The 23,532-nt window shown below is 38.8% G+C and overlaps 1 protein-coding gene across 2 annotated transcripts in view; it reads right to left on the bottom strand.

The window, feature by feature from the left end:
* Window positions 1-2,982: 2,982 nt before the first annotated feature.
* Window positions 2,983-23,532, bottom strand: part of NECAB1 (N-terminal EF-hand calcium binding protein 1) — a 70,696-nt gene continuing 50,146 nt past the window's right edge. Inside the window, exons 6-13 of one of the 2 annotated variants that reach the window (XM_049822413.1) lie at window positions 22,019-22,155; window positions 19,469-19,581; window positions 16,261-16,337; window positions 11,263-11,316; window positions 9,596-9,708; window positions 7,392-7,493; window positions 6,282-6,373; window positions 2,983-3,354 (exon numbers count right to left, since the gene is read on the bottom strand). In XM_049822413.1, coding sequence (XP_049678370.1) covers window positions 3,326-3,354; window positions 6,282-6,373; window positions 7,392-7,493; window positions 9,596-9,708; window positions 11,263-11,316; window positions 16,261-16,337; window positions 19,469-19,581; window positions 22,019-22,155 — 717 coding nt within the window. In that variant the 3' untranslated portion in view covers window positions 2,983-3,325. The remainder of the gene's footprint in view (window positions 3,355-6,281; window positions 6,374-7,391; window positions 7,494-9,595; window positions 9,709-11,262; window positions 11,317-16,260; window positions 16,338-19,468; window positions 19,582-22,018; window positions 22,156-23,532) is intronic. The other variant, XM_049822422.1, reaches the window with a different exon arrangement.

Here is a 23,532-nt window from a genome sequence, read left to right as displayed (position 1 = left end):
AAGGAGCAACGTATGATGTAGATCTTAAAAGATTTTTGAAGGTACTCGGGTGCCTACAGATGAAAGTAGGACCCTATGAAACTAATGGAAATGCTTGTTTCTTCCTGAATGCTTTAATTTTTAAATGCCTGAATGCTTTAAAAGTCAAAACTTTATTTGTAATGCCTGAGATGGTAATACAATTACAGTGAAAATAAATAATTTTACATTTTGCTGTGACAGAATTTGTCTGTGTTATATAGCCATATAGTTTGTCTGACCATAAGTTCTAAACCAATACTTGAGTGGGACTTTTTGCTTGCTCCCACCTCCCTTCCTTAGCAGTAATAATGGAACAACAAATATGGCTGTGTCAAATCTCAGATCCTTAGGATATGTAGTCCTCTAGCTTAACTTTTTCTTCCCCCCCCCCCCCCCCCCCCCCCCCGACTTGCTTTCTTCCTTAATTTGAAAACTCTGTCTTGACACAAGAGATTCCTTAATATTTTGTGGATACATACCTTCTTTCATGGTATGAAGTCTCTTGTTAATAACCATTTCAATAAAATGAGACATCTTCTCTCATCATAGATCAGAACAAAAGAACTGCCTACACATTGCATTCCTTGAAGTTCTTTGTAAATAATTGTCCAGTGTTTTTGACTTTGAAAAGTGGAAGTAATGGGCAAAATTGGGGAACAAGACAGATTTTAATCACGTCTTATATGGGTAAATACCAATGCATAGTGAAGTGGAAAGCAGTAGTTTGAGTATTTCCTGAAAGCATCCTTCAGTTGACAATCATCAATAGTAGTTATTTTGTATGAATATAATTACCTTCAAAAACTGTATTAAGACCTACAATAACATCATTTGGGCACTGAAAGCAATATTTTAACCTCTGTCACAAATGATAATGGAAGCTAAATGAGAATGTGTTGAATAGTAATTGCAATAGTTGAGAAAACTTTCAAGTTGCATTTAATAAGACACTAGATTTCTTTCCCTGAACTATGTAAATAAAATTGCTTGCATTCAGTTTCTTCTATGTTTAGCAGCAGTTAGTCAATTAAAATAAGCTTGCAAGTATACTCTTATTTGTATGTTGTTTACAAGTAACGTTACAAAGAACTGTAATCTTTGGTTGGTTGGTTGGTTTTTAATCGCTGGGAGTTTTTTCGAGGGAGTCCTATGGATCTTTTTCCCCAGTGTGTGTTGAAGGCAATTTCAGTGTGTAGCTCTCAAAACTCTTTAAGTGAAACTTCTCAAACTTGTTCTTGTGTAGGATTCATTAAAGTGTTTGTTTACTAGTAAATATACAAAGGAGAATAACTTTAGAAGGACATACGGCCTACTAGACCTGCCCCCCTCCCCCCCCCCTTCCCTCCCCAGCATCTGGTTGACATGCAGTTCTAAAGCAGGTTATTTTAAGAATAATCTTTAAATATAGTTTTCCAGTGAAAAGGAAAAATGTCAGAAACCTCAGTCTAGTGTGTCAGTTTTCACTTAAGGATTTACCCTGCCGCAGTGTCGACATGTCACTGTATTCCTTTGTTGGCAGATCGGTAGTGACAAAAGAAAACATGCTGTACACTAGACTGACATCTTGGCATAGGAAAAAAGCCAGCCAGATCTTCAGGAGCATGAGTAGTTTTACTTTTATTTTGCTAAAGACAAGAAACCTTTAAACTTTAACTGACACATAATTTGTGAGTATAATAGGGTTATTTGGGTGCCTTTTTAAGAATAGACATATCTCTAGTTGGACCATGTCAGTATGGGAAGGCTTTGGACTTCAGTATTAAAAGCATTGACTTTTGCTGAGTTATTGTAAGAAGATTTAAAGTTGAAATTTGTCTCTAACATGGGCATCTAAATTTAGGTGTGTGGGTATCCCTTTCTGACGTCCACATTTGTTTAGAGAAACTAGGCTCCGTTGACTCTATTGGCAAAGGGTTTGATTCAGTTGCCTAAAGGTAGGTATCTAGTGTGATCTGAGACACGTAGGATATCTGAAGCAGCTGCCTGGGGCTGGCATAAATGACACACAACCTATAGGTAACTCATGTCCTTCTGAGCTGGAGGTTGAAGACCAGTTGGGATACCCTAGAGTATCTCGCATGTACTAGATGCCTTTGTTTAGGCAACTCATTTGCCTCAGAACTCCACTGATACAATAGGAGCTAAGGTGCCTTGGTCATGTGCAGGTACCTAAATGAGACACCTTTCTTAATCTTGAGCTCAATCCTGGTCGTGGTTTCTGGAATACAAAACCTTACTACAATGAAGATTGCTTGTATGTAGTCTGAATTCTCTGGTTTTGATTACCTATGGTAATGTGTTGGTTGAGTTGAAGTAAAAACAGGTAAGATATTTTACTGAATGCGACTTTTAAGTTACTTTTTGGGTACTATTTGTAACCTTGGACTGCTAGATGAGTGGAGAGAGTGGTCATTTAGCATGTAGAGCTTGTCAACCTGTGTTGGAGGTGTCGGGTTACAATAGTCACTTGCCTTTCATTCTTGGGCTGGAGGACACACCTACTGCTCAGATGCAGGGGACAACCGCAAGATGACTTAGGGAACAAATTATTTCTTCTTGCAGGTTTATGGCTGTTTATGCTCTAATGGCAGTTTCTCTAATGACTTTTCAGTGAGCTGCCAGTGATCTAATGAAAATATTTTCTGAGCGGTCAGGATGTAGGGTTCAAAGCAAATTGGCCGTGAAATGTTAAGACTGGGTCCACAGTGGCTTGACAGACAGGCAGTTGTGTATCCTCTTGTGAGGGTAGGGGCTAGAGGCTGTGAAGAGAAAATGGTCCTGCCTTGTCTTGTCATGGGCAGAAAATACCCTGTATGAGTAGAGTTGTGTATTAACATAAAGTTGTCCCTATGTTTATTCTCCTAATTAATGACTTAGAGCTTCTCTGAAGCATACGACATTTATGAAAATGTGTGTTCATGTTCATACCTGTTTCTTCTGTAAAAGGAGAAAAAGCAGCACTAAGTAATAACTGTTTATTAACGCAAGACTAAAACTTTTCACAAATATTTAGTCATACCAATCAAGATGCACTTTTCTGTGATAGTTTGGACTGAATATACACAATAAACCGTTTAGCACATTTGTCTTATTTCAGCTTTTAGAATGCATCATTTCACTGAACTGGTCACAAGAAGAGAAGGTAATAATGTGCAGTTTTCCATATTTTAAAACAGAAAAGATCACATCCATAATAAACAGTATCACATCATAACTTCATAATCCAGCACACCTGTACACTGCTATATGAATGTTACTGTAATGAAAAACAATGCGATGTTAACATTACTTGCAACCACAGCTTCTAGTTGTTATTGAGGACCCACCATGATGCTGAAAGAGAGAAGAATTTATTTGTTAACATAAACAGTATTTCTTTTTCTACCTATTGTAAAAATGCTAAATAAAATAGCTATAATGTATATAAAGAAATGTTCATTTATATATGCAGCTAATAATACTTTATTTGAAAGCTACATACTTTCAAGGACAAAAGCTCTCTGGGCAGGGGAAGAATATTTAAAATACTAGGAGAGCTGAGTATAACTGCTGGGGGGATGGCTTTAGCAGAAGAATTTATATCTCCTTTTGATAACATCCAAAGGAACATTAAAATGTCATAGGTGCAGTTGCATAGAATTAAGCACCCAGATCCCAGAGAGCAAACCACATAAATCCTCACTCCTATTCTGCTGCATGTGTCAGTATTTAAGCTCAGCTCTGTGTCCCCTGGGTGATTTTGCTGCCTTCAACGACTTTCTTTCCTCGTGATATTATTCAGACATGGTGTTCTTTTTACACAACTCTAGGAATTAAATAAAAGTAATTTGCCCCAAAAGTAAGAGAATTGATAAACCTGTAAAATGTCATTCCCATAAAAAAAGATTTGTAATCACCAGATTATAGGCAGGGCTGGAGTGAAACACATTTGCACTTTTTCCCCACAGGCCCTACCCTTTGGCCTTTTGAAATTGAACCTTACTCAGAGAGGAGCCACAGATTTATGGAGAGAGACAGGAAGGAAGGAAGGGAATTGTGACTGTATCTGAGATGCCAAGTCCCTTAGTGGAGGGGTGTTCTAGGCTCAGTAGGTTTTGTACTACAGTTTGGGGATTAAAGTCATTAACTTGTTTCTGTGAATCTGTCCATAAATACTTAAATTTATGCCATTTTTATTGAAAATGTTATTCTTGAAGAAGAATGTTGAGAAGATACTTAAGAATCTTACCTGAATGTGGGTTATGAAAGCCTAGTGGTCTCTGACACATCAGTGGATTAATGAATTTTGGCCAAAAAAAATGCAAATTTAACAGTTTATTTCATGGATTATAGTGCCATAAAGTGTTCAGTGGGTTTCCCCCAGCTTTTTTTCTTCACCAAAAGGCTCTCTAGTGTCCTCAGGTCCAGATCTTATATAAAAATTAAGCATTCACTGAAGATGAACTGTGTGGTTCATGCCACTGTGGTAGATTGGCCTGAAGCAACTTGGTCGCTTAACAGGTGTGCAAGTGATTATAATAGGTTGTAGATCCTGTTAACTGATGGTAAATTAATTTGCTTTAGGATAATACTCGATCTAAGTCTTGAAAACCCTTGTCTTCCTTAATCACTTCTTGGCCACATACGTGTATCCTTATTAATTTTAATTAATAGGTGGAGTAAAGACTCCTGGGTTGTAATCTTTGAATCAGATTCAGATTACAATTTTCAGTTGTTTCAGTTCTTAGTTACCCAGATGTGTAAAAAAGCATGGATGTGTCTGAGCTAGGGTAAATTTGTTTTTAAAATAGAGCCTATCCATGTGCTAGTTGCAGACAGGTTTGGTTTTTGCTGATTTTACAGTGGTATCCCGTTTCTGTGTCTAAAATTCTTTCTTAAAGCCATCATTTTTTACTTCAAGAACATTTTCTGTCTTTCAAATACAAATATGATTTGTATAGATCAAACATGGGAAGTACTTTTCATGAAACAAAACTTCAAATTTCTGCACAGATTTCTAAATTGTAGATAATCTATAAAATTGTAAAAATAATTGTGAATGCATTGCTTCCCATTGCCCCCCCCAGCAAGGAGTGCACAGTGAGAAATGCTGTTTCTATGGCAACTGTCTGCTGGTATAGAGTGCTGCAGACTGAAATCCTTCTTAGCACGCAGAGTTGATGCTTTAAGAAGCATTTTGAATCCAATTTCAGACACTTCTATATTTAGGTATTTAAAAATTATGTTTACATTTTAGTTTATGTTAATTGCACTTTAGCTGTGAGTAAACCACCCCTGGAATGCTCCTGGGTCATATGCATGCTAGCTCTTGGACACAAAGAAGTTTGGGAAAAGGCCACATTGTTTCCTACAGGCAAATTTGTCTTAAATGCAGCAATTTCTCAGTAAGGTACAAGATTTGAAGGGATTCTTCGTTAAGTACAATCTCCTGATACTGCAGGAATCCCTGGCCTGTAATTGTGTGTCCAGATCAGGCTTATGAGGTCTGAAAATGTCTTGGCTGGTTTCTTTTAAGGAGACACCCCAGGTACAGAACTATGTAAATTTTTTTCAGCTAGGTGGGGGCTTACTATTTTAAATTTAGTTTCTACTCAAACGTAGGAGAACTTAGGGTTTCATTGTAATAGATTTGTGTTCCCCAAGATAAAAAATTTGCTGTCCTTCTTCTGTAAATATGGGACTGATGCTTGCTTTGCTTCATCCTGCGCTGTCTCTATTAACTATTGTTTCTAGGAGAAAGAAGATGTTGCATGCTCATTGTTTTGTATTCGAAATAATAATTTTCAATCTTTAACACCTTGCTTTTTCAAAGTAGTTTGTTTTTTTTTTTAACATAGCAGAAAGTATGTATAAAAAATTGATTAGTAAATATCAGTTATCACTAATTAAGGCTCCTTTCAGTCAATGTAAGTATGATTAAGTTGAAGTCTTCATCAGAAAGCAGTTTTTTGCCTGAAAACCTTAAATGGGATCTATTTTACTATTCACAAATAGTATTGTTTATTCTAGATATTTTCTTAAATGCTATATGCTAGTGTAACTTTGCATTATATAAAATAAAGCATTGTGGGTCTTATTCTTGCTGATGCATTTTACATTTCTATGCTTAAAAACATTTGAAGTCCCTTTCTCCTCCATACTTTACCAAAGAAGATCTGACCAGGTGTGGTATTATGCAGTGGTCCTGCGTATGGAACACACTAATATAGCAGAATTCTTCACAGGGAACAAACAAAATAATGTGAAAAATTGATGTTTACCAGGGACTAGCATTGTTGTGATGAGCTCTGGAATTTCCAAGAAGTCCACATTACTTCTCTGGAATGTCTTGCTGTAATTCATTTGAAGGTGGCTAAATAATTGTAGAAAACGAGAACATATCAAATTTTTTAAAGGGGCTAATTTTTTTTTTTTACGAGCATTAAAATTTCTACAATTAATGCTGTAACAAAGATTTTGTGCTTCAAAACTTAGGCAATGATGATAGTGGGAGAGGAGACCAGATAAGCTGTGAAGTGCTTGCATGTTATATTAACAGGTTTTCTTCTGTACAGTTAACTGTTACTCTGATGCTCATCTCTTGGTTGTGACCCAGTATAGCATTGATGTGCATTACTAGAGTTCTTGAGTCTTTGTGAAAGTAAACTTCGAACTGGGGTTTTGTTCAAAAGGAAAGCAGCTAAGCTTCAAGAGACTGCTCCGTCTTCCTTCAGAATGGTTTCTGTCTACAGATTTAGGATCATGGGGTTTGGTTGGTTGGTTACTTGTTTTTTTAAGAGTAAATGTAGTTAAGGAAAATCTTTTTGTCTCTACTCAATTTCTTAGCCAACTGCCTGCTGCAGACTAGAATTTGGCTGGTGGGACTTTCAGTCACTATAACTTCTATTTGGGGCCCAAAAGAGACACTCTAGGAATCTGTGGGATTGTTTTTTGTGATGTGGATTTGGGATGCTTTGGGAGAGCTCACCATGACTGCCTGCATGCTTAAGTGTGTTGCTGGATGGCACACCTCCTGTCTCACTCATTGGCTCCTTTTGTTTCTTTCATTATCATTAAACTGTGGTAATATTGCTGTTTCCCTGTTGTTTTGTCTCTGATGAACTAACATCCATCTGATGCCATACCTTTGTCTATTCGCTTTCAGACTTTTTATGTTCTATTCAAATTAGCTTTGTCTTTCTGATATTTTTATTTATATGTTTCAGTATATTTTAGTCTTTAGCAATTGAACTATTGTTCTGAAGTATTAGTTGTGATGTATTTAGCAAGAAATCGATTAGCAGTATTTAATTTGTATTCAGTCTTTCTACACAATTGCTTTCTAACCTTCAAAACTTTATTAAAAAAAAACCCCAAACCCCAAAACTTACCTATTCCAGGCATTGCTGTTCTCCCAGAACTCATAAACAATGAAGCGGCAGTCACTTGCAAGCTTCTGTACAGAAACACTAAGAATTGTGGATAGAAATAATCTAATAAAACACGACAGAGTTATTGGAAATACACATCTTATTCCAAACTGCTTATGAGTAGAACCAAATGCAGTGATTTTTGAGGCAAAAAAAAAAAAAAATCCCACAAAAACAAAAAAACAACACAAATAATAAATTTAACAAGTAAGTGACCACATACTGCAAATTATGTGAGCTTTTTTAAAAAAAACACCTCTTGGAGTATTTTCATGGCTTTTCATTTATTAATATTTAATATTGCTACACTTCTGATGTACTCTTATTTATGAAACTCATTTTTCATATTGCTCCAATAGTATAAAGAAATTTCTAAAGAAATGCTAATCATTAATACAGAAAATGAATCAGACAACTGTGGTTCAGAGAAAAGCAGCAAATACAGTATACTGCTCATAGAGAACAGTTCAGTTAAGTTTACAGAATAACTCATGCTGTTTCCTTGAAAAATTACACTGTGAGAAGTCACCCTTTTGTATGAGAGATTCGTTAAAGTGGCGTAGAGTTTAGGTGCTTTGAAAGCAAATATATAAAGGAGTATACAGCCAGATAGACTGATGTCTGCTGCAGAAACACTTTAAATAATACTTTTGGGTACTATTTAGTTGTTCTTAACTATTCGGCTAACGATTTATCATGGGTGAAAAATGACCCACAGAATATCTGCTGATCCTCTACACAGAATCATCCTGCTTACACTCTCCTGAGTATGAAAGCTTTACAGCATGTAGGGTACTTATGCCTTTGGGTACTCAAATTGGTGTTTAGATGTATAGCACAAAAAATATATATACGTATTTCTCCAAGTGCCCAAGTGTGAGATTACCGATCTTACTACTGATGTGCTTGAAAACTGGTCTCAGATTATATTTCATACTGTAATAAGCAATAAGTTATATGATTTATTGGTTTCCTCCTGCTATATGTGAAAGTACATTGTAAAATAGCAAAAATATAAAGAACTGTTGGAAAAAAACAAGTCAACGTTATAAACGGCTACAGTAAAATCGACCGGTAGGTGGCGTTACAGACTTACCAAACGCCTATAAAATTGGGAAAGAGTAGCTTTTTCCCATCATTTGTTAAGTTGCATTCTGAACTCACGTAAGCTCTCTCCCCTGACAAGTTTGCATTCACTACAGTGTTTTGCTGGATGTTCGTTTTGGAAGGGGACTAGGGGGCTTCTCTTCTTTGTTTTTTCCAGCTCTTGGCCCACAGGAGAATTTTATTTTCCTCATCAGTCTGCCTTTACAAGTGAACCACTGCAAAAAGGACACTCTGTTCTTCTTCCAGCTTAACTTGCCTTTCCTGGTCTGTGTGAACACTGCTGATACGATCCTAAGTGTGATGATCTCATAGCAACAAGGTGCATAAATTAGGGAGGTGATAGGCAGCCTCTGAAGCCTTTGAATATATAGGTAGATCCTGTACTGTGTCCACACTATAAAAATATTTATTTCATAATGGTCTGTAGTGTGTATGGTAGTAGCTTTCTCCAGGACATTAAAGTAAGAAATTCAGTACAGTGGTGAGTCACTAAAATTTATTTTTAACCCAGTTCTAATGTTTTATGTAATTCTAAAAGGAGCAAAGCAGAAATACACTATTTCATTGAAAATTTTGCTTTTTAATTTTCCCCATTCTTTATTATGAATGGAAATTTTAGAATGACAGCCTAAAGGGAAGGTTCTGAAACCTTCGAAGCAGAGGACTGGCAAACAAGTTGATAAGTTGTTCACTTGCCAGGTAAGCACAAATGAAGGATGGCAAATGAGTTTTCCAAGAAAGAGCGTCAGCCTAGGAGCTTTCAGAAGCCATGAATTGATGACCTGCAAAGCTGAGAAGCCTTAAAAGGTTGTTTAGTATCTTTGGGATAGCCTGTATTATCATTTTGTGATACTACTTAAAGTCTGCACATATACTTCGATGTTTCTTTCTAGTTTTAGTTGTCTTTGAAAAGCTCTGTCTTAGACACATGCATAACCAACCAGGAAAGAAGATGTTACAGGTTCTCCCTTAATAAATAATCCAGCTCCATTTAAAAGTAAATCAAGAAATTAAGACTACATTCTGTCCTTCAGCCCAAGGACAATAACATTACTTACTGCAGGCAGCCACCCTGAGTAGAAGCAGATTCCACGTACTGCTTCAGAGCAAGCCGGAATTCCTCAATTTCTTCTTCTATCACAGACATTTGACGTTGAACAATCATTATGTGCTGATACAAAAACATGACAATATTACTGCCATATCATCCTCTGAAGTCCTTGTACTTTAAACTCAGAAAAGTCTGTCATAAAACAATAAAAACCACAATCATCAAAGAAAACCCACAAAAGTTCCTTTGAAGTTTGCAGTCCCTGTTTTAGTGCTCTGGATTTGAGAAGTAGAAATGCTTGAGTGTGGGCTTTTATGTCTAGGCAGGCTGAGGCACAGAATGGAAACACCCAAAACAAGCGTCCACCTTAGAGAAGGTGAGAGTTGTCTGAATTGTGGATGAGAGAGTCTCTTCAGGAGAGTGCAAAGCAAATGTTGATCTTTGAAATGTTCATAATAAAGTCAGCATGTTTCCTTGGACGAATCTGTATGCCAGCAGGTGTGAGGTTTGACATAAGAGCATATTGCCACAATCTGCATTGGATGCAGTGTGACCTTCACTGAGGTGCTCTCATACTCTTTTACATTATAGAGCTCTGACTCACACCTGAATGAGATGCCTAAGGTAGCCCATGTTAAATCATGAATCAAGAAGGTTTTTTTTCTTCCACCTTTCTGCAAAAAATGAACAGTCTTTATAAGCAGGACTATGGAAACAGTCAGTAGTACAGAAGACCTATTTATCCTGAATTATTATGATTATCGTTTAGCTGTTTTGTTTACATATTGATTCATCTATTGAAGCTTGTCAACTTTACTAATGCAATATTTAAAGAAACACCATATGCTTCTTGATTAATACAACTTAATCTTTTTACAGGTTTTTGACTCGTTTCTGCCCTGATGATTGATACTGTTATCTCATGGATTATCCCTCCACCATAAGCAGCCTGTCTAGCAATATTGTGTAATCTCATTAAACAAAAGAAAAAAATCTAACGCAACTCCTGCGATGAAATAAGGAATTTGATGGATCATCTATTTTGGTTATTTTTTTCATGTGTATTTGATTTTCATTTTATTAGGTTCAACGCCCTGAATTTAGGAATGCTAGTGTATTTGAAAAACTGAGCTCAGTCTTGGGACATAAACTTCCTTAACAGTAAGTTTATTTCTGGTCATGATTTTGGTTTTGTAAGTTGTAATATTGATTATTGCTTAGCACTGGATGCAGTCCTATCTTTCCTGGTAGGGTTTCCTATGGCAGTTTTGGGAGGGAGGGAGAAAGGCTGTACAACTGTGATTGAAAGCATGCATGGAGCATTAGCTGATTGGGAGCAGAGAAGCTAGCACCCCATAAACACTGCTGCCAAATTTGGTAAATCTTATTAATGACACCTTTCCCTCCTTATGAGAGTTGAGGTTTTGGCTTACTGTATCCTTTGAAAACAATGCAAAAATTAATATAAAAGTTTTGCCCACATATTCTAAGTTTTGTTTTGTTGCCTCTTGCACAATGTATTCTGCTAACTAAAATGGATTCTTATCACTGGAAAAAGTGAGGCTGGTGATTTTTTAAAATTATTTTTTAACAAAAGAGATAAGGTGAGATTGTTGTCACAATACCTGGCATTCAAAATCAAATGTCAAAATCATTATCTTGAAAAGCACTTACAGATCTTGCATTTTCTTCCAAAACTTCCTCTTCAAATGGCTCAAGCTTTAGGTCCTTTGAGGCAGTTGAAAAGAAAATAGAAATATAAGAGGCAATACTAAAGCTGTATTCTGCTCTTACCTTTGTAACAAACTATTCCAATAGCTAGATTCTGTTTTATTTCCAGAAGTTATAATTAAATCCCTTCTTTATTAGCTGTAAGTCAAACACAAGCAATGTCTGCAAAATCTTGCACACTTCAGTGGTTAAATCCAACCCAGGCTGTTCTGTAAAGTTTTATTTATAATGTAATGCTGAGCAGGTGATTTTTCATTTGTAACAAATCCACTTGTTCACAAATGTATGTTGGACTTAATTGAGAAAATACAGATATCTTCTCAAATGGTCATGTGGATTATGGAGATGAGCAAGAATGGCAATTTGAAATGAACTATCAGCTACTATTATGCAATCAAGACTGTACACAGAAGAAACTCCTCTACGGAGCATTTACGGTTGCAAGGGACTGTTTTCTAGCATTGAAAAAGATGTGCATGATGCTCCAAGTGAGGTTTCTGAACTGCTGGACTTGCTTCTGAGGACAGGCTGGGCAGCAGCAAACAGATTCATCTGTGAGGCAGCAGTATGCTTGCTTGGCACACAAACTGGTTGTGCACTTCATGAATCAGTGATTCATGCAAACACCATCTAATAATGCACACAAAATTATAATTTTCATGCTAGGCACATGTAGTACCTTCTAACCCATTGCCATATGGATATTCTGAAAAATATCCATATGCTTGAAAAAAAGCAGGTCAATTTGCAATAAGCAGCTGGAGCAAAATGTGCTCTTTGTTAGTAGTGCTTCGCTTCTTACTGCACACAGTTCTTGTGTAACAAAGATAAAAAATTTTCTTCTGCTTCCAGCTGGGTGAGGATTGATTAACTTCAGGTAGCAGGTGTTTTGCCAGCACAAATACTGTACTCACTGAAAAGCCAACAAGAGGCGTGCAGGTAGAATTCAAATGAACAGGGGACTTCCACCAGCAGCCGGTGGCAGAGCAAGGCAGGAGTGAAGGAGCAGTTGCACAGTAACTGCTGTGTCGCTGTACCTCTCCTGCAGAATGTGCATAGAAAGGCATGGAATGTGTGTGTGGGGGGGGAAACACCCAGCTTTAATAGCTCATTTGTCAGTGCAGACACTTCAGGTAAAAACCCTGAAGGGAAATGCATATTCCTGTGGTTCTTCTGTATTTTCAGTGCAAAATTTTTCCAGGGAAATGTTTGGAAAAAGAAAGGAATGACTCCAGTTGTACTGCAAACTTTCTCTTAAGGTATCAAGAAAAAAAAATATCTGTTTTCCCAGCACATATAACTTCAGAACTTGAGAAGGAAAAGGACTTAGAAGACTGATTGATGGTTAAATTCACCTTTGACAGAAGACAGCAGAAGAGTTAGACAGACAATACGAAATCAACCATTCACCAGGTAGTTTTCCAGTAGGAGCCACTGGTGGAAGTGAAAAATAATCTATAGCAGTTCTTCAGTAACGTTATGTCATTAGGCAGGGCATAACTACACAGACGGGGTAAGCCTACACAGACAGCTTGCTGTGACCTTGGAGGATGCGAGCACTGACGCACAGTCCTCATCTGTGCAGAAAGAGCACTCGGGCATCGGCTGACTCGACACTGAGCATGAGTGAAGTAGCTCGATGTGGAGATGAGAGCTCCTGCCAGACACTTACCACGCAGCCTGGAAATGAAAACTGACCCAAGACTGCAGCTCAGAGCTGGGGCTTTACAATGCCTCCTCAGGCCTACCTCACCTCAGCTGAGAAGTGGTAGCTTCTGAAATTGCCTCTTAGTGTGATTGTGTGATCCTTCTAATCTGCTTCAGGGCAAAGACAAAAAGAAGAGCCTTAGTAACTGCTGACAGACAGCTGAAATGTAACACTTGGTTGGATGTGGTGGGTTAACCTGGAACATACCTGAGCTAAAAATGATTAAGTTACTGCTGAGAGATGGCATGTGTAACGGCCTCATCCCAGGTGGGAAGTGATGACCAGCCATTTGGGTTTTTTAATTCATTTCAGCCTGAAGTCAGTGGTCATTTAAGCAATCAGCTTTGCTTTTTCTTGACTTTGCCTTTTCTTGACTTTGCTTTGGAATAGAGTAGATGGGCTCACAGTGTCCTACTGCTAAGAAGCACCAACATCCTTTTTGCATTACATGCCTGTCCCAGTCATGACCCAGGCACTGTTTTGCTAGATGCTGTTTGAACATGGATCACAGGGAGTTGCTCCTACTGTAATGAAGTGTAAATGCTAATAAAATGAGGGCAAGGGAATTTTGTTAATGCAAAAGAATTCTCGTAGTCTTTTTAATATGTCTTATGATATTTTATAGGACCAGAGGTTTTATGATTTATAAGTTGCATGCCTAATAAATTGGGTTCACGGAGGCCAGAAAGAAGTGCCAAGAGAAGAACAATCAAAGGAGGTGGTCCTGGAGAAGCTGAAGAAATGTGAACTCACGTCTCGCAGTTAGACCTGGCCATGAGATACGAAGTCAAGCAGATGCAAAGTTAGGCAAAGGTGGATGTAGTCTGTCTATGGGCAAAAGTAGGTTTGTCTAATTGCTATGTTTTATTAATCAGTAATCAAGTTTTATATTGATGAGGAGATAATTATGGAAGTTCTATGCCCTGCCACTGTTTTCCTTTGGCACTGAGCTGCTTTTCAAAGGAGGTTTTCTGTCATTTACCTGTAGCAGATTTGATCATTTTATAACATCTTTGTTGTAAGTTTATTTACTACAAAATGGTTGGCTGTTTTCTGTAACGTTTGCATTGCATTATTGCTCTATGCCAGGTTTCTTTTTTCAGTAACATTCTTTTAAATGTTAAGTTTCCTTAAACTCCTTTGGGCATCAGTCCGTGTTGGGAGGTTACTGTGGCAGGGCGGTCAGCTGCTGCTGCTTCCAAAGCAGAGCTGGGACTAAAGCTGGACCAAAGGTGAGAGTTACATTTCATGCAGACTTCGACATTTCAAAATACAATTTATATCTATTCAGAAAAAAGTTGCTACTAAAATGTCATTAATGTGGCAACTGCTGTGTAATTGTTTTTCTCATGCAGAAATGACCTCTGGGAGGAAGCTGTTGTGTGCAGGAAGATAAGTATGCCCTGGCCAGAGGCTTGATGAACTGAGCAGACCACGAGGAGCTGCCGAGCATAGCAAGGAGCAGAGTGAGAAGCTGACAGAAGTCACAGACAGCGCCACGAGGAATGGCTGAATTTCACAGCTGGTTAAGGAGAAGCAATGCGAGAGACTGTTAGACCTCAGGGATAACCAAAGGGAGTACTGGGCTTCTTTTGGGGAGCAGAGTCTTGCAAGGCCAGCAGTGCCGGGGGTGACCGTATTGGTAATGCAGCTCATCAGTAATAGGCTGAGATAACAGAAATGCCACATTTTGGTCCCAAGCTGGGACCAAAGGGGAAATAAGTAGGGGCAGTTTGTTCATTTGGGAGGGAGCAATGGCAGAGAAAGGTCAGTATGCTTGTCTTGCTGAGCCCTGTGCCAGATCACCACCGTTTATTATGTCTTCTTGTTAAATCCCTTACTTAACTATTTTCTAGGTGTATAATTTGCTATTAAACTGAAGTTGGACTAGCAGGTAAGTAGGAGGAGACGCTTGTCTGCCAGACCCAAGGTCTGAGCCAAAGCCTGGCTAAGGGGCATGGGTCCAGCCACAGATACTAGATGGACTTAAAGCCCATGCTAATGTTCACAGGGGAACGTCCATCCTGATCAGCTGGAAAGAAGGAGCAGGATCCGGCTGTTGCACGTTCATGTTTCTGCGAGCGCTGCCTGTCTGTGGGCACTGGTGAAAGCACCTGTGCTGGTGAAGGCACCCATGGTGCTGTGTGTGAATCCATGTCTCTGGAGTACACGCACAGCCTCGCCACTGGTGAGCACTGACCTGCAGGGAGGAGCAGCATCAGCATCATTGCTGGGACTGGAGCAACTCCTGGGTCTGAGAGCACTTCAACCTAAAACCTCGTCTCTAGGGCACCAGGAGAGAGAAGTTCCCTGGGTCTCAAAATCCACCAAATTCAGCCATGCTCTTAGAACCTATCAGAAATTGTCCATCTGTCCTTCAGTAGGGACACTTTATGTAGAGAACAACACAGGAATTTATAACCTTACTTTTTCTTCTGCTCTTCTTTCTTCTCCAGAAAGAAAGAAGTCACCACACACAGACATAAACCAATTTTTAAAACCTAGGCTAGCAATAAATCTGAATGAAAACAAAAGAAATAGACATTTTCTGTGCAGACTGATGTTACTCAGGTTTTTACAAGCCCTGGGAAGCCTTGGTATCATTGGATCAGACAGGTCATTTTTCAGACTCCTGGAGGGCTTTGCTTTGGCGTGGGAACTGCAGGCGGTCTCGGGGCCCTGGGGGTTGGTGCAGCCCTGGAGCTGGGGCGGCTCCTGCAACTCCCTGGCGGGATGGTGGAATTTGCATCAGCTTTTGGTTGAACTGTACTTATTAGGAAAGTGTTTTAATCTATAAATTAATATTCTCTCATGGGGAAGGAGGAAACAGAACTTTCTGTCAAGCTTTAGTGGGAAAGTTTGGAGAGGAAGAGAAAAAAATCTGATCCTAAAAGGAGATGCTTATCCCATGTTCCCCAAACAAGCATAACTAAATACAATAACATCCTCCAGTTATAGAGTAATGTGACTTTTCAGAGCTTTATGAAAAGTTGGATCGGTGGTGATGGGAAGGGGAAAGCGGAGTGTGGGAAAACCATGTCATGCTCTCATGAAATAAGAAGAAGGTGGAAGGAAAATGTAGGCATTTAATGAGTGTTAGCTCTCTTAGGTGATGTTGGAAGTTTCACTTATTATTTATTGGAAGGACTGCAACTGGGACATTGAAAGCATTTGTGGTTTAAGGATTGATTTACTGAAAGAGAGAGAACAAACAAGTGAAAAGAAAGGCACACCTTCTTTTCCAGCCTGTCAATCAGCTTTTGGAGTCTGTTTATCTGGGTCATCCACTGGCTGTCTTCCTCAGTCCAACCTTTGGAAAATATAAATAAGTAACATTTATAAAATGTTACTAAACACTGGAACATAGTGTATTCATTTATTTTATAAAAAAGTTTTTCTTAGCTTGCAACTTATTTTGCTTCTCAAAGATTGTGCTGCAGCTAGTTCAATGTTCATTTAGGTGTAACTAAACTAAAGCATGATTTTGACTATATGAATTATTTTATTTCTTTTTAAGATACAATCCAAATCCAATACAGAATGAAAACTACATTCTAGATTAATGCCAGTGCTTTTGAAATCACACTGATACCTGAAGAAAGGAATGCTCTTCTTTGCAAATGGAACCAGCTCATAACCTGAACACCTTCTGCTCAAAATGCAAAATCATCTTGGGCGGGGTGTGTGTGTGTGTTAAAGCTTTCTCTGTGTTAATATTTTACTTAGTTTGCCATTTCTTCTTTATGTGAAAGTTTCCGTAAGAGTCAGCTTTTTGGCTACATAGCCAGCCTGTCTTTGGGATTCCTTTCAAATACATCCCATGGAGGGACCATGTGCTGCGTCTTGTCTGCAGTTTCTCTTCCCCCTGAGAGCACTGATGAAGGTGAAAGAAAGGCAGCCAAGACTGTCTTAAATATTCTGGCATGGCTGGTACAGCTCAGGTGATAGGATCTTACTTCCTCCTGCAGAGAGACAGCAGACCTGCTGTAGGGCCCTGACTGCAAGGACATTGCTGTGGTCAGCCTGTTGCTGTTCTTAGGGTCCTGACACAGTGCTTCCAGCAGTATTCCAGGATTATTTGAGGTTAAGGGTGTATATGTTCCTTCCCAATAAAAAAAATACATTCTTATGAACAGCAGAAAAGAATTAATTGGGTATACATGTACAGCTAAATGATCTACATTTCTGGCGTGGTATGTTGAGGAATCCTGATATTGAGGGATTCCTGAAGGAGCCTCCTAACATAATTGTAGAATGTCTCATATGCATTGAGAATAAGGAGCTTTCTCTCCATTCAGAAAAGGTTCATTTAGTTGCACCAGCTTTTTGTGTACTCGCACTTGGGGGTTTTCAGCTTTGTTGCAGTCATCTGCAATATGCTGTCCTGGGGGGGTTTCATGTGTTCATCCACTAACTACAGATATAATCTTGCAGTGGACTCTATAGCTGATTTAATAACATTAACTGGATGTCCCTTGCAGCTAATGATCCTTCTTTACCTTTCCAACTAAACAACGTTCCTAGGTGCTTGATGAATTGCAGCAATATGATTATTACAATTGAGCCTTCCTACACTAGATTTTTCTAGAATGAGATTTTGCTTTTCAGATGTGTAATATATGCCTGTGGTGACTGCAAATTTTGACCAACTCAGGACTCATTATGTTTCATTGTAATAACTTTCCTATGTTTATTTTTCTCCCGAGTCACGGAATTCAGCAGCAGAGGAAAGACTAAAGACACTGGGACACTGGATGTTAACTGTGTCTTGTCTTTCTACATGGATAGGACATACCCCTTTCAAAAGACTTCCTAGTTCTCCATTCTGCAGTCATACGTGTGACTGTATAATGACCAGATGTCATATAGCAAAGGTTAAGCTAGAAAATGTTGTTCTGCAAAGGCACAAGCATCTCAGAGCCTCTCTAAAGTCTCTGGAAAATGTTGCTTTGCTAAAGTCTCAAGAAAATCGTCTATGAGATGAAAAGGATAATACTCAAGGAAACAGATACGTGCATTATGAGAGCAGTTCCTGGCATCACCCACAGTGTGAATGTGTACATAAGTGATTGCTCTAAGGAGAGAGGAAGGTTGTTTATCAAAAACTGAAGATCTTTCAACACATGCTTTTGATGTGTGCATTCATTAACCTGCTCACTTTCCAGCTGAGAGTTCTAATGGCACTTGGACTATGTTTTGACCAAAGAAAGAAATAGAATCATAGAATGGTTTGGGTTGGAAGGGACCTTAAAAATCATCTAGTTCCAACCGAGGTGATCCTACTGCTGGGGACATACCACAGGTGTGATATGTAGAGGAGGTAGAGTGTGGCTTTACCGGAACAAGTACAAAGGGTAAAGAAATGCTGGCGTGAGTGTTGAGTGCATAGACGCATCTACAGTGTTACTGTGCTTGTGGGCAGCAGGCAGTAAGGAGGAAGACCAAGTGCCAAGACAAACAAAGATCTTGTCTAGGAAAGTAGACAGCTGTTAGACAGCTATTAGAACAGCAGAAAGATGTTAGCATTTAAAATTACATTAATACAGTAAGTGGATTTGGTGCAGCTTGGATATGTTTGGGTTCCTTCTGAACTCTGTGAATTAGGAGTGCAGCAACAAGGCTACGTGACCTTCCTTGTTATGAACACCAGCAGCTCACAGCAAGGGACCAAACATCATCCCGCATCATTGTGCTGAATGAACAGCCTCATTCGTTGAGTGGCAGAAGGGCCTTCAAAAGAGGGTTAAAAAGGAAGAGGTAATCATGTGGCTGCAAGCAGTGAGATCTGCATGACTGGTCGAGAAGTGCACTTGACCCGTTACATACTGTGGTGTTTTAGTCATCTACATGCCTTGATACTGAGAGACGTCACTAAGCCTGGAGATGCCTTCACTGCAGCCTCATGCTTAATGTCACTGCTTCCAAAGAATCCCATTTACCAAAGTACCCTGTCATGTTTTCCAGAGCAGAAATGCTGTTTCAGATTTTTTTCATATCATCTTAAATGAAATCTTTTTTCCCCTTCAGGTTTTGTATTTTCCATTTCCATTTCTTATTTGTTCCCTTCAGCTGGGATGTAAGTCATGATAGAGAACTTGGTTGTGTATAAGTTATAGCCTTCACCTTTTCATTCTTATCTGCAGGCTACAAATATTACCTAAGAAATGTTGAATCAACCCACAGCCCCAAAACAATATCACTGTTTGGCCCATAGTTATGTATTTATTTTTTATCAGCTCAGATCTATGGCTACATATTTATTTTCCTTACAGTTTGAGCTAATACATTCTATAGTAAATTGAAGATTGGTTTCTATCAGTAAAGTATCTAAGTTAGTTACCATGTCTAAATTAAATTTTTGAGGAATATAAATATATATTTTTCTGTATGTGTGTGTGTATGCATGTGTTTTAAATATCTTTAAAATGTGAAACACCATACCTGTGCTAAAATGAGGGCTATTTAATGACAGGCTGTTGTTCCTCTGAAGCCTTCGAGCTGAGCGCTTTCCTGGCCATTGAATTGAGAGCACTTCTGGTTTTGTTGGGCCTTGTCTGCACAGAAACACAGGAGACTTCATAAGGTAAAACGTGTGGGAGAGCTCTCCTCTCTCTGTTCTCACAACATGTGCTTTCACGTTCCCTTTTGAATTAAAAAAGGAGAAATACCTATTGAGACCACTGAACTATTTTCCAGATTTTCACTATTACAATTTAGTTGTGTTTAGGTTGCTAATCATTAGAGAAGTAAAAAAAACCAAAAAAACCAAAAAGAGGGTTAAGCTGGCATAAACCTGTCTTTTAGGTAGAGAAACCTCGGGGTCAGTGTCTATGATGTGGTTCTGACCTAAGGAACGATTCACACTGTTTCTTCATTCACGGGAGTTTCATAGCATCTCTGCAGAGGAACTGGGGCCACAAGAACAGCTAAAAGTGAAATGTGAACTTTAAACATTGACCCCTTCGGATTAAAGACTGAAAAGATAAACAGCAACGTGTATGTGTTAATAAGGAAGGAAAAATGATGAGAATTTGCTAATACTGGATGGAAGACAGACATATTTCTGGGACTAGTATTGTAACATAGCAGTTACAGAAATGACTTATGTTTGTACTACAATGACAGAGTCATTGAAGCTTGAGAGTTTGTGTGGGGACTGAAGGCTGTCTCTATGTGGTTCTTCATCATCATCCAGCTGGAATGAAGGACGAGGACTATGGTTAGTTTTGAACAGTTAGTTGGATGAGAGGTTGCTAAGAGTATTAGACGGTAGTCTAAACAGTTCAGTAAATAATTCCCAGGTCACTGCTTTGGAAAGCTCTCTGAAGACCTTTGGAAAGGTCTCATGAAGCACAGAATGAAGGCTCACCAAAAGCTCACACGCTATGTTAAGGAGATGTTTTAGGATGGTATTTTCTGCAGCATAAAATCCCCCCCACAGTAAGCCAAATTATGGCAGTTCCTGAGTGTAAGCACTCTTAAATTAGTTTAGGAGTGTCTTAATGGGATTTTGATTCAGACAGTTTACCCTTCAGTTAAGTTAAACATAATGGAAGATGATTTTACACAGGGACTGAGGCATCTCCAAAATAGCTGTAGTTGAAGTGCTGAGTTTGCCTGGCTTTTCCATTGCTACCTCAGCAAATGGGGGAGATGTTATGTGGCTTGACAATATCACATGTCTTTTTCATTTTCTTTGCTATAAAACAAATTCACCATCCAAGAGGATGTTTCTGAAGTACTGTACTGATAAAACTGGAGAAAGAAGTCTCCACAATGCCCTACCAGACAGTCAATGCAGATGAGAAAGCTGGCAGCAAAAGGGATGGTCATATCACCCAACTTGACACACCCAAGTGAGTAGTTTGAGTTACTCAGATGGTCTTTCTAGACTGTGTTTCTAGAGAGGGGGTCCTAAAAGGCAAGTCAGAGAAGAAGTTAATGATTACTCCAGAGGATGCCAGCGCACCTTAAGTTAGGTGCCAGCTCTGAACTGCCCATTCAAGACTTCTTTCTCACCCGTCAGTTGTGTGAGGAACCTGGAAAGACATATGCATGAATGCAGGGGTATATATATATATACATAGTGCATGCTCGGCACACCCTCAGCCTTTCAAAACCTGCTTGATTCCTGCAGTCAAGCTGCTGGCACAAACCCCCAGTGTATTATTCATGTACTTGAGAAGTCTCAAAACCAACAGCAAAACAAACAAGAAAATGACATTTCCAAAAGAAAGAATGAAAAAGCAATGCATTTTAAAATGTATGAAGTGTGGAGATCTTGTCAATGAAACACAACAGCTTGTATTTTGCTTTCCCTATCATCTTTAACACTAGCATACTGAGGAAAACGGATCCATAAAACCAAGTACCTTTTAAAAAATGTTTTGATCCTTGATCCTACAAACCCTCATATATGAGGTCACGGTATTAAATTCAGCTAAACCCCTTGGATGGTTATAGGTTACCCAGGTGATTGAGAGTTTACAGAGTTAGATGTTGACCAGTACTATGGCCCTTTATTCTAGGAATAAGCTGTAACAAGCAAGAGCCTTGCTATTTCTCCTTTTAACATTAGGATAGTTGTGCAACCAGGAGTAGTAATAAAAAAATAATCACAATGCTGGAAGAAACAAACAAGGAGGCAGTCAATGGTCTTGGCAATTTCAGACCTTGTCATACTGCAGTGGTCTGGTTTCTGCATTTGATATTAAATAGTCAATGGATTTAGAAAGAAGTTGAAGGAGAAGAACCTAGAATGTAACAAAATGGTCCTACGTACAACCCACCACGGGATCAGATTGGAACCTGCTTGTATTCAATTACATGAAAATTCCTATTAGTGAGTTCCTGTGTGGAATAAAAAGTTTATCTGTTTTTCTCCTGTTACTCCCTACATCAAGTTGCTGGGTGAAATGTAAGTGTCTTGGAGGTTCCTGGTGACCCTGCTCCTCACCCCCTTCAGTGCAGCTGGGCAGAAGGTTTGCTCACCTCTCCTGCCGGGTCTGCTCCTCCGTGGTTTCCATGGCACACTCCAGGCTGCTCTGGAGGGACTGAAGCTGGTTCAGTGTTTCCTTCAACAGAAAGCGAGTCACAAACTGCTCCAAATTAGAAGCTTCCTGATAGTCCTAAAAATGGTATTAAAAAAAAAAAAAGAGGAAAGGATTTGCCTACTATGTTAGAAATATGTGAAGGAAGATTCAGACTTAATTCAGAAAGGAAGCAGCTTGGGTGTTTTGGTGCTTATACCTGCAAACCACATAAGCAACCTTTACGTTTCTGGACAAAAAGACCTCTGAATTTCCAGGTATAGATACTGATCCCACCCAAGCCGAGAGAGGTTCAGGTACACAGTTGTACAACATAGCTTCTACTTAAAAAAACCCTTTTCCTTGCATTTCTTAACTCCAGTTGATGGCAGTACAAAATTACTTCTTAAGTATGGAAAAGCCAAGATATGATTGACAGCTGTAGCAGTGAATTTAACGTTTTTATTCAGATACACTCTTGTGAAAAGATGTTTATCTTGCCCACTGGCCTGTCTCTAACAACGATTATGGGAACAGTCTTTGATCAGGGCACGTGCTTAGTGACACTGCCCTGGAAAACTCCACCTGCACTTTGGCTGAAGGACTGCCTGTGCCAGAGATAGTACCTTTTGAATTTAACAGTCTTTGACTGATTTTTGTTCCTTTAATTTGTTTCATTATTTTTGAAACTATATATCTATATAGTTCATAATTACATGAAATGCAGCTAAGTGTTGATTTGGAGCTTGGCTATTTGAAAAGTTTGCACCTATATTTAGTGGTCTCTAATGTTTCTTTGTGCAACTATGTTTCCAATATATTTTATGTATTAAAAAATATTTATGCCTATTTTGCATAGGTAATTTCAGAAATAAATTCTTACGCCTGCTCTCTCCCTTGCACAATGAATCATACTTCCATGAATGGGGTCAACTTTAATGTTTCCAGCAAGCCCAGATCTGCAAAACTCAGTTCTGCAAACAGTGATATGCAGGTGAGTGCTGTGTGAGGAGGTGACCTATGCAATAATATAAACACCCCCTTTGTTGTTTTCTTCTTAATAAATGTAATCAAGAGGATAAAGCAGCCCCCTAGAGCCTCTGCTTAATGTGTAGAGCTCCCATCAGGTGCGGAGAAGGAAAATGGACCTCCATCTCCTAAACTTGGAATTAATTTTTTGGCTCCTACTCTGATGAAAGTACACTGATACTCATTTTTTATATGCCCTAAGTCTGTTTATCTGTGAAAAAAATCCATTCAGCTGATCTTGAAAGCTTTTGGGCACAATTCCATCTAAAATGGTTTCATAAAATATGAGGAACATTGAATGAAAGATTTTTCTAGTTACCACATCTGAAGATAGATGATGGTCGGTTATCTCCAAGCTTTAAAGAAAACTTCTCATTTAAATGGTGTTGCCTCCTACCCTAGCTGAGAATCCATTTGAATATTTTTGGCAATGCATAGGAGGTTTTT

Source organism: Accipiter gentilis, chromosome 2 (assembly GCF_929443795.1).
Source record: "Accipiter gentilis chromosome 2, bAccGen1.1, whole genome shotgun sequence".
Taxonomy (NCBI): domain Eukaryota; kingdom Metazoa; phylum Chordata; class Aves; order Accipitriformes; family Accipitridae; genus Astur; species Astur gentilis.
This window is presented reverse-complemented; position numbering and strand designations above follow the sequence as displayed.